At 41.6% G+C, this 11683-nt stretch overlaps 1 protein-coding gene across 1 annotated transcript; it reads right to left on the reverse strand.

Moving 5' to 3' along the window:
* Positions 1-371: 371 nt before the first annotated feature.
* LOC148215251 (vomeronasal type-2 receptor 26-like) lies at positions 372-9296 on the reverse strand. The gene is made up of 5 exons (XM_088143945.1): positions 9094-9296; positions 7679-7970; positions 5751-6605; positions 2765-2891; positions 372-1282 (listed from the first exon to the last, which is right to left on the reverse strand). Exons 1-5 carry the CDS (start codon positions 9294-9296, stop codon positions 372-374), a joined length of 2388 nt encoding a protein of 795 aa, XP_088000071.1.
* Between the last annotated feature and the right edge of the window lie 2387 nt (positions 9297-11683).

The raw sequence follows: 11683 nt of genomic DNA on the forward strand, positions 1-11683 counted from the left end.
CTTTTCTTTAATCAGAGTAGATAATTTGCCCGTCTCCACCAACTCCATTAATTTCACTATCCATTCTTCAGTTGTAGGCATTTGTGAGTCCTTCCATTTCTGCAAAGAAATAATCACATATATCTTGTATTCTGTAGGAAATGATCACAATGTAATTAATTTAACTTAAATAATAGTATAAATTAGGTGATCCTATTGCTTTGACTTCCACCTGGAAGCCACCTGGAAACCAGGGGAATTCATGGAGGAGTGAAGACAAATGGCCATAACATGGTAGGCCCACTGCTACAGGTGGTACTGCATTCTGAACCAGCTGTAATTCCTGATTGGTCTTCAGCAAATGTATTTTTCACTGAAACAATATCATGGAATTATGTTTCCTCTTTCTTGTCTCTCATTAAGCACTTCTTATTGTTCAGATCAGGCCTTAGTAGAATAACAAAGCATTTGGGGAAAAAGATGCAGCCCAGTAAGCCTGCACTGGAAGAGAGTATGGAAAAGATCTCCACAGCCACCATGTATTTCCCCTTGGTGCTCAGATATGTAGGGAAAAAGGACAGCCAGACGCTGCAAAAACACAACAAGCTGAAAAAGATAAACTTGGTCTCATTAAAACTGTCCGGTAAATGCCGGGCTTGGAAAGCCACACTGAAGCCAACAATGGCAAGGAAAAGCAGGTAGAGCAAGACCCAGTAAAACATGAGAGTAGAGCCTTCATTGCATCCCAGGATGATTTCCTCTGCCACTAAGTTCATATCAGCATCTGGGTAGGGGGGTGAAATTACAAGCCATGCCGCGCAAACAACGACTTGAATGAGGGAGCAGGAAACAACAATGTAATTATCCAATCGTTTGCCCAGCCATCTCCTCATCTTGGATCCTGGCACTGAAGCCATGAAAGCTAAAATCACAATGATGGTTTTGGCCAATACAGAAGAAATGGCCACCGAGAAGATGATCGCAAAAGCAGTTTGTCGGAAAAGGCAGGTCACCTTTTCAGGGTGTCCAATGAATAATAAACTGCAAAGGAACGAGAGCACAAGAGAGACAAGGAGAACGTAGGTGATGTTCCGGTTGTTGGCCTTGACTATGGGGGTGTCCTGATATTTGATGAAGATCCCAAGCACCATAGTGGCAATGCAAGCAAAGACAATTGCCGTAGTGGCCAAACTGGTCCCTAAGGGGTCTTCATAAGACAGGAAAACAATATGTTTTGGAAGGCAGGAATCATGGTTGCTGTTTGGATACTCTCCTTCTGGGCATGGAAAACAATCATCCATGTCTGCAAAAGAAAATGCTATTATTACAATATAAAAGTTTCTCCATTAATCAAGATGTGGCTAATACTGACTGAAGTAAGAAGTTTAGCACAGTTGGCCCTGGTTCATACTTCAGTGGAAGGCTGCCAAGGAGTTACGGAACTATTGGCTAGACTGAAGACACTAACAAACCACTTCTGTAGTTAGTCAATGAACCTGTCTAGAATTGGACTCAAGTCAAATTGACGTTTACTTTTGTCCCTCTTTGATTAATCTACTGAACATTTGAACTGATACACAATTGGACCAATATAATTTTGTAATTGTTATGATTCAGTATAAAGTTCACCTGACCAAATTAAGGCAGTGTGTGAAGCCACAGAAGTTTCTTCATAGGATATGGGAAAGATGGATGGTGAAATTGTGAGATTTGCCCCGTTCGACAGAGAAACTCTCGTGACACGTGTGGTTCACAAAGAAGGTTTACTCATGCGTAATGTAGTAGTCACAAGCAAAGCCAGGACTGGCTTGGTACAATTGCATCACTTGTTATATTCCCCCCTTCCCGCGCTTTTTCCCGCCTCATGATCGCGTTGCAGCTGTGGACTATTGGGCCCCCCAATGTCCCCCTTGATCGTTCATGATGGCAGGGTCGGTCAGAGTCCATTGTCCTTGATTGCCAGTCCCCCTCCGGCCGGGTTGGTCCCTCCCTGCTACGTGCAGACCCGCGGGTTCTGTGCTGCGTTGCGATCTTGTTTCGCTGCCCTGCGGCCCCGTTCCTTGCATGCTCGCGCCGTTATCAGTTCATAGTTAAAAGCTTCCGCTGCGGTTTTCCTGTTTAGCTGGCCGCAGGTGGCTCGTTAATTAGCGGCGCTTTCGGTTCCTCTTTTCCCCGCTAGCTAACGCCGGTGGATTCCGCGTGGTCTGGTTGCGAGCTTCCCTGCAGCCCCGTGCTTCCCTGCAGCCCCGTGCTTCCCTGAAGCCTCGTGCTGACCGAACCTGACAGAAATAACTGCAATAATCCCAAAGTCAGGTGACCAGTAATTGATTGGATATGACAGCCAGAGGGTGATTTAGTGGGGGCATAATTATGAGATAATGAGGCAGGGCTGCCTCATTTGGTGGTTTTGAGAAAACAAAGAGGCAATATTTCATGAATTTAGATTTTTTTTTTTTCCCTAGCGTGTTACTGTTAAATTGTTCTTAATTCCCAGAGCCTATGTTCAACTTCAGGTATTTTTTCGGGTATTTTTTCTGACTTTATTAAAATTTCTTGCTCTATAATTTTTTTTTTTTTTTTTTTATGGCTGAGCTCACATGTTATGTCTTTACTCAAGTGCCTTGGAAAGGAATTAGGGAGAGGATGGAATGTATTGCTTTATTTCACTCATCTGCATCAGCACCATTTTTTCTCCTATATTATACAACTGGGACAATTTCTCTTCAATTATCTTCCATGCAGGTTTCCATGGAATGTTCATTGTTATAAGCTGAATACAGCTTACCTTTCTGATTTGTCATCTTCCCTTCTGGACATGAATGACACTCATAGCAGCAAAAGGGTTTCCCTTCTATCTTGGTCCTACTAGAACCTGAATGACAATTGTCATTACACTGGGAATGGGGTCTTTCCTGAAAGAAGATGAATGGATTAAGAATTACTTTGGCATTCCATGGGGGCATTAGTCCTTGCAAAGAAGACACACATAAAGGGATTAAAAAAAATAGCTAGTTTCCTTTCCACCATACTGTGGAGATCTCTGGAAAACACTTCATTGAGTTTAAGTTTTCTCCCTTTTTTAATCAAATAGAACTCATTCAGCTTTTGTGTACAGTAACTTCACCAAAGTTTATTAAGTTGACTGACATCTAATACGTTCTTTCTCATTTTAATTATTTCTTCCTCCTAATCCGCAATAATGGAGTTCATTTTATTTAAAACATGTGTTAGCTACTAGTTTTTCTATATCAAATGTAGTTGGTTGAATTGAGACCTTATGGGTTTTTGGAGAAAGTGTTTTGATGACATACTACATTGACTGATTGCTATGCTCAACCAGTGTAATAAAGCCAGTAAAGCGAGTTGGATTAATCTGCCTCACCAAGGTAGGCATTTTAGAGCCCTCTTTTTTTGACTAGCAAGATGTTTAACTCAAACCACCATACCCAAGTACCAGAAAGCACATATATCCTTTAATGCCCACCCAACAGCTGTTCTGTTGGTCTTTGTCTTTCATTTCATTTGAAAGAGAAATTGTTAGTTTACTTTGATCACCTGGAGAATTCTTTTTTCTGACTGGAATACATAGTGATGGTATAAGAAACAGCAACGATCTGCCTAAGCAAATTGGATGATTTAATGTTAATACCAATACCTTCTTGTTTCAGTGAAGCCCACTAAATGAAAGCTTGTACCATGTATTGTCTGACTCACCTAGCTAGTTTCCTTTCCACCATACTGTGGAGATCGCTATGCTCACCCAGTGTAGTAAAGATCAGTATAGCCAATTGGATTAATCTGCCTCATGCAAGATGGCATTTTAAAAACATCTTCTTTTGGCTAGCAAGATTTTTAGCTCAAACCACCATTCCCAAACACCAGAAAGCACAAACATGAGCATATTTGAATGCCCACCCAGCAGCTGTTTTGTTTCTCCTTGTCTTTAATTTCAATGAAAGAGAAATTGTTTGTTTACTTTGATCACCTGGAGAAATCTATTTTCTGACTGGAATACATAGTGATAGAATAAGAAACAACAACAATCTGCCTAAGCAAATTAGATGATTTAATGTTAATACCAATACCTTCTTGTTTCAGTGAAGCCCGCTAAATGAAAGCTTGTACCATGTATTGTCTGACTCACCTATGGGATACACTTCTTTCTCCAACTTTATTTTTTGTTTTGTCTTGCTTTGTTTTGCTAGCTAAACACAGCTAAAGACAATGTAGAATAAATCCATTGATCTTAAGAGACATATATTCGAGCCTTCCTCACTGCTCCCCCATTAGGAATTTGAGACTTTGGATTAAGCAGCATAACACCCTTCCTCTGAAGTTATTTACGAGGTTGTCAATATACTGTCATTGAAGACCAAATTGGAGAACACATCCCAATTCAAAACACAAGTTTGATACTTCAAGGAGACTTCGCTACTTCAGTAGATGAACAAGAAACCACTTATTTACCTTCAAAATGTAAAATAACAATCCCTGGATGTGTACAAAATATATACCTGGTTAAATCTTGTGGGCCATACAATGGAGTCCTCATGAACGTTGAGTGATTTTGAAGAGAAAGAGTTTGGGTCTACCTGTCCAACTTTGACTTTTGTAAATGTGTTATTTGAGTATGTGACCCAGTTAAAAATATCAAATCCAGCAATTATATGCCCATTATCATCCAAAGAAATATTTTCTCCAGCACTGTTTTCAAAGAAAACACTTCTCATAAACTTGTGGAGCTAAATTGGAGAGAAGGTGGAGAGACAGGAAAACTTGAGATATCCTTTAGAATAGTCCTATCACAGTTGAAAACTATGGGTAATGGTCTAGAGAAAAAAATTGCTGCAGAAGACAAGCATTAACATGTTAGAGATGGGTTTACACTGCTGGCAATCATTCCAATTCCAGGAAGGAGAAGGAGAAGGAGAAGGAGAAGGTGAAGGAGAAGGAGAAGGAGAAGGAGAAGGAGAAGGAGAAGGAGAAGGAGAAGGAGAAGGAGAAGGAGAAGGAGAAGGAGAAGGAGAAGGAGAAGGAGAAGGGACATGTGGAGAAGGAGGCAGCGTCCAACTGAACTGTTCAGGTAGTGTGGTGATACCATGAGAGAAGTCAGGGTGACAGATTTGTGAGAGTAATTGCCTTTAATATAGCAAAAATTCCATTGTTTAGCTATGTTCACTCTCTAAAGATAAAAACATTACTACCAAAATATGTTGCTTCCCATCAAATTTATTCAGTAGAAAATTTACAATAAAAAACGAAAAAATATAAATACTAGAAAGGCTAAGCAACAGAAAAAAATGCCTCTGAAGATGTCCTTTTGCCCTATTTTATGCAGTAAAATAAAAAGCCTTTAAAAAAAAAAAATTAAAGAGCTCTTTGGGGACAGAAATATTGAATATGGATCTTTTGAACATTTTATTTATTCTTAACATTGCAGGTGTACCTATAAATACTCTGAAAAAATACTTCTAAAAACAAAACAACAACAACAAAACCCCTTGTTGTTTCTTTAACTATTTATCATAACCAGCCCTTCAGGAATGTATCTGACTTCCTTCAGAAAACATCCTAACTAGTGATGATCATTACGTTTTGTGATAAGGACCTCCGTGGACCAATTATGAGCTCAGAGAAGAAATGTTTTTCCTTTTCTTCACTCTCCTTCCTGGCACTTACACTGGAGAAACTCTGGTCATAATATTCTATTCCCTCCACTGGGTCTGACATTCTACTGTCTACTCAAGATAACTCTTTGTTCTGCAAAATACCTTCCATGGCTCTTCATTTAGTCCATCTTGTCTTGTCCGTTTCACCTTTGCTCTCTCTTTTGACTTGGATGAACTTAGGGCATGCAGAGCATATGCCATGATGTAAACTGCATTGTAGATGCTATAACTGTGGCCAGACATGCTTGTGTCAAACACGGTCCCAGGTAGAGCCTCCAGCTTCTCCTCCCCAGAGCAGATATCGTCAGCCTCCTTGTCTAGAATGGAATTTGAGAAATCACAGTTAAATGTATCTTTCCAGAAGACTCTGATAAAGCCATCTCTGTTTTCTGAGAGAGGGTTTCTTTCCTTCAGAAATTTCAGGAATCCTCTAGGATAATTGGTATGAATGGTAAATGATAGAGCCCCATGGAGACAATGAATGTCCCAATCTCTTAGAAAACCAGGAGATGCAAAATCCATCTGGGCTGTCATAATCCACACTCGGCTCTCAATTGTCACATCATAAAATTGTGCAAAGTGGAAAATTGATCTTAAGACACTAATAGTATGTATTTCACCTTCTATAATAACAGTATTGGCAGTACTTCCTGTGACAATACGTGAAGTTCCAAACCAATCCATTGCTTTTTCAGCAATGTCACCTGAAAAAGATATTTTGGGCATTGTTTCTAAGAAGTCCACACAGACACCCTGCTGCGAATATATGGGAAGTATCTCCTGTTTAAAGATCTCTCCATTGTCATCATCAAAAGCAACCACACCAATCCAGATCCACTTGAAATGCAGCAGCAACTCAAGAATTCCCATATACTGATGGGTCCCATTTGGAAACATCTGGTGGAAGAAATCTTCTTTGGTTTTGTCATTTATTATTGGAGAAGAGCCATATAGGATCTAAGGAAGAATAGATGGAAGGAGATGAGACATCATGGTGATAAATCATATGGTGTACTCATTTGAAAGGTACTGATTGTTTTGCTATATGAATTTGTCATTCAAAAATTATTGCTGAGTTACTCTATAAGTTTTTGAAAACCTCACCTTTTGGATGCATGGATTGTACTGGACTGAGCCCAAAATGGAATACAGATAATACAAACCATATGAAGCCTATACTGTCTTCTGAGATGCTGGTGGGGAAGCTAAGGTTCAAATTATTCTTTTAATTAAGCAGCAGATCTGATCCCAGGCTTGGTTCTTCTGTAAAATGGTCATCCTGCATGTAATATGAAAACATCTGGTGGGTCTGATTTCTCTCGGTTGCTGAGATGTTCCTCCAATATCTAGGCTGCCAAGATCCAGACAACCATTTGATGGCAGCAAAAGATGATGGTTTTCTGTGTTTGTTTTTCTGTATTTTTGTTACCACCTACTGGGCGTCCACATTATGCAGCTCTGATATGGTAAAGCTCTCTTAGAATTTAAGGTGAGGCCGTTGTGAAGGAAGGAGAAGGACAATAATTTGATAGCACACTCACTTGAAAGGTTCATTGGACCTTTCAACATTCCTGGAAATGTTTTGGTTTCCCTCCCTGCTTACGCTGTTTTGTTGCACTTTTATATATTTCTTACATAAAGGGGAGTAAAAGCAAATGTGCCTTCCGGAGAAACTATTTTTGAATGCTACTATTATAGAAATACTAAGATTTGTAAAGTCCCTCAAGGAAGGCCCTTAAGCAAATGTATTCCTAAGGTAAGAGGATGGATTGACGTATGGATAGGTCGATAGAGAATGAGCTCGTGATAAATGCATCAGGCCTAATGGCTAATCAATAAAGTATCATTATTAATAAACTGATCACCCTTCACATTCAAATATAGATTAAACAACCACGCTGCCAGTTCTTCAGGAAAAAAGCCACATAGCTAAATAAAGAGATTGTCCATTTCCTAACATCCATGCCCAAACCAAACTTAAAATTTAAAATCTTCTTCTTCCTCACTGTCGTTCCATGCGTATAATGTACCTGCGGAATTTTGTAGGTGCTGAGGATGTTTGTCATGTGGAGACAGACTTCAGAATTAGGTCCCCCAATGACTCCCACGATGCCACTGTGACGATCACATTTGTAATTAGGGATGAATTTGTCCTGCGTGGAGAGAAGTTCCAGAGACGCAAGATAGGTCCACCTTGCCAAAAAATAGCTGTTTAAGATGTGGAAGCCCAAACTGACATTGGGTAAGAGCTGGGGATTCTCATTGATTTCCTTCACAGTAAATGCCAAGGCCAGGATGTGCTGGTAATTCTGAGTGAACATCCTATAGGACAAGAAATAGTTTCAGTTAGGTCAATTTTCGAGATGGAAATGCTCATTTTATCTCGACATAGTGCTATGAAAAATCAATCCTTGGAAAAAAAGTCACCTGCATGGAATGATTAGGAACATTTTTTCCCATACAAAGTGAGATTTGAAAAGTATTACATAACAATGTCACTCTCCAGATACACATGCTCACTTTCACAAACCAGTTTGTAACATACTATATTTCCTTGAGAGATATTGCAGTGGTACCTACAAGCATTATGAGCTAAAGAGCATTAACTTCTTTAATTTTTAAAAACTTTGAACAATATAACCAGGGCAGTCAAACTGTTTCTGTCTTTACTGTAGAGAATGTCTGTCATTTAGGGCAGAATGGTGATCCTCCCCTTCCATGAAACACATTCCATCAGGATGCGTTTTACTCTCTTACCTTTCATGATCCTATTGTTTCTCTAATAACATTATGTTTTATTTTTGGTGCCTTTCAGTCAGTGTTGACTCCTGGAAACTGCTTTTTCTTGGCAAGGTTTTTTGGAAATGCTTTGCTATTGCCCCCTTCCTAGGGCGGAGAGAGAGACAGTGACTGGCCCAAGGTCACCCAACTGGCCTCATGCCTCAAGCAGGAGTGGAACGCCCAGTCTGGTTTCCAGCCCGGTGCTATAACCACTACACCAGACTGGCTCCTTTCTCATAATCTGCATCCTCTCTATTTTCTCATGCTTCAATTAAGTCCCCTGGATTTAGTGAGATGTAGAGTTACCATTATCATTATGGGGTTTAGACTTCTTGTCAAACTTTTACAATTTCTCCCTCATTCCTCCTATTTCTCTTTTGCCCTCTCCCTAGCATACATTCATCTATCACTGAGCTTGTGAAGTAAATGAAAAGCAGCTAAGACTACTTTTGTACTGTGCTGCTCTAAAAAACAGCTGAAGCGTTATCCCCCATCCCTCATGAAAAATAAGGTAGAAGAGACAGAAGGCATTGCCTAAAAGGCTGAAAAGATTTCTCATTGCATTCTGTTGCCTTTTCACCTCCAAGTTGCAGCTGTAAGCGAGAAGCCTACAATATCCTGGGAATTTCAGCTGCATTTTATGTGTTAAGCCTAGACTACTTACACAAGGTCATCAAAGCGCTCCTCAGAAGGCTGTTTCTGAAAGCTGATTGGACTTGAAAAAATGTAGATCTGAGAGAAAATGCCTGCAATGATGGAATCGCCTGGCTGGTAATACTTGTGGAGAATAGAAAGGGGTTGACCAACAGGACACTTAGCAATAGAAACCGTACTTGAGGCATGAGGCAGAGCCCCTACAGCTATCATCAGTGCCACAGGTAGCATCACTTTGTCTGTGAGGGTTCCTGCCTTCTTCCAGCATGTCTGTTCCCTTTCTGACATTTAAATAGTGTTCCTTCCAGTGGCAACACTCAGCCGATCTAAACCCAGACCGGTGCAGCATCTACCACCCAAAATGACAGTAGCATAGCTCTGCCTCAACTCTCAGTGAGACATGAAGTATTAGTATTGTTATGTGTTGATTGATCCTCCTGTCCCGACGGAATGTTCATGGACCAGGAAGAGATAGCATTAATCATGGTTATTTCATAATTGTGGTCAGATGGGGGAATAATGACCAATTTGGCATTCTGAATTCATTAAAAAGTTCAGAGGTCAACATGTTGATGTTTATCATAGCTCAGCTGGTATCTCCCCAATCTTACTTTATGTACTGATGAGAAACACCAACTGTGTAATTTCCCTTATTAAGGTAAATTGAGAAAAGAAACAATCAGTATTAGGCAAGCGGTGACCAGTTCAGTCATCACTGCAGAAATATTTCCTTACTTAAACAGAGAAACAGAATAACCAAGGTCAGAAAAGCAGTGGGATGCAAGTGACCTTCAACCTGCTGCCAGCTTCTCCATTGACTTTGCTTGTGGGAAGCTGGCAAGGAGGACCAGAAACCCATCCATCCATCCTTCCTTCCTTCCTTCCTTCCTTCCTTCCTTCCTTCCTTCCTTCCTTCCTTCCTTCCTTCCTTCCTTCCTTCCTTCCTCCCTCCCTCCCTCCCTCCCTCCCTCCCTCCCTCCCTCCCTTCCTCCCGCTTCATTTCCACATATAACATAGGGTTGCAGCATTTGCTCTGCCCTTATGACAGCCCCAGTGAAGCCCTCCTTCCTCCTCCTATGTTGGCCCATGGAACTGCCTGCCACTTTGCTGTGTGGAATTGGAGCAAAGGGGGCCATGGACCTTGAGCAAAACTGCATCCCTGCTCCCCATTCTGATATATGCCCAAGGCCCCCTCCCTTGAGGGAGGAAGAGGGCTCACCCATCGGTCACTGGCACCGCCGGCCAGGCCTTCCTTGCCAGCCGGCAGCCAAGTCTCTCCCTCATCCTTCCCTCACTGCTGACTGCTGAATAGAGATTTCAAATTCCTGCTTCATTTCCAAAGCAACCAATAGCTGCTCACCTGTCAGGCCCTGCCGCTAGCCAATTGGACGCAGGGGAGAGATGGAGGCAGGAAAGAGGTCAGGAATATGCCCATGATGACCACATGACCTGGGCTGACTGCTGCAGTGCACTGCTGAAGCAGCCACAAATTCCCCAAATTTCCATTCCACAGGAGTAATGGGTCCCAGACTTTGGGCACAATCTGTAAGTTAGCCCATTTGGGATACCTTGGTTCAAAAAATATTGCCCTGTGAGACACCATTTCACCCACTTGAAGGGTACAGACAAGAGATTTTTTTGTAGTATACAGATAAGAAGACCTCCAGTGTTCAAGAAATGAATGGGATATATTTATTACTTCTCTGCCCTTATTGCATCCACAGATTGCCACCCTGCAGCACTGTTTCGGGTGACATAGGCCCTATTGGGTTAAAGGGACCCAGAGCACAATTTGCAGGGACATGCAGAGGAATTTGCTCAGCATCTGTGGGATAAAATTGTTCGTATTAATTTGCACTTGGATGCTGGTTTTGCTGTAGGTCCAGAGGAAATCCCTGGGGTACAGTTGTGCCCTGGTATCTGGGAACGTTTTGAACTTGTTGGACTTGAGCGTCCTTCGAGCTGTGAGCTCAGCCACCTACTTTGTCATTCCATGCCCCTCCTGGCTTTTGAAACCAGCCTGGGGGTGTTTTGTGAGTGGGCTCTAGTGATAATTAATTTGTCTTTGAGGGAGGGAGTTGTCCCGTTGCGTCTTAAAGAGGCTGTGGTGCACCCCCTCCTCAAGAACCATTGCTAGATCCGCCCATACTGGACAACTTTTTTTGTCCAGTATCTAAACTCCCTTTTTTAGGTAAGGTGGTTGAGAAGGTGGTTGTGCAACAGCTTCAGAAGGCCTTGGATGAAGCAGATTACATGGATCCTTTTCAGTCTGGATTCAGGCCTGGGTATGGGACAGAAACAGCATTGGTCACACTTCTGGATGATCTCTGGGGTGGGCTGGATTGAGGTTCAATATCCATCCTTGCCCTACTAGACCTCTTGGCATCTTTTGATATCATCAACCATGGTATCCCACTGGATGTTTATGAAGATTCTCAGTCATCCGGGTGGAATGGTCTGGAGGTTGAGTCATGGCAACTGGACTTCTTTTCTGTTTGGTTAGAGATGTTTCGCTACTTGTCCAAGCAGCTTCTTCAAGCAGACTGAAGAAGCTGCTTGGACAAGTAGCAAAACGTCTCTAACCAAAAAGAAAAGAAGTC

Source organism: Python bivittatus, unplaced genomic scaffold, assembly GCF_059951505.1.
Source record: "Python bivittatus isolate LINGU-HERP-01145 unplaced genomic scaffold, Pbiv_v1 ctg000430_np1212, whole genome shotgun sequence".
Classification (NCBI taxonomy): Eukaryota; Metazoa; Chordata; class Lepidosauria; order Squamata; family Pythonidae; genus Python; species Python bivittatus.

Excerpts from the sequence above, each read along its gene's own strand:
- LOC148215251 (XM_088143945.1), bottom strand. The coding sequence starts at position 9,296 with ATGATAGCTGTAGGGGCTCTGCCTCATGCCTCAAGTACGGTTTCTATT. Across the intron at positions 7,971-9,093 it reads GAGCGCTTTGATGACCTTGT|GATGTTCACTCAGAATTACC; the intron begins GTAAGTAGTCTA and ends CTTGTCCTATAG. Across the intron at positions 1,283-2,764 it reads GAAGATGACAAATCAGAAAG|ACATGGATGATTGTTTTCCA; the intron begins GTAAGCTGTATT and ends TTTCTTTTGCAG.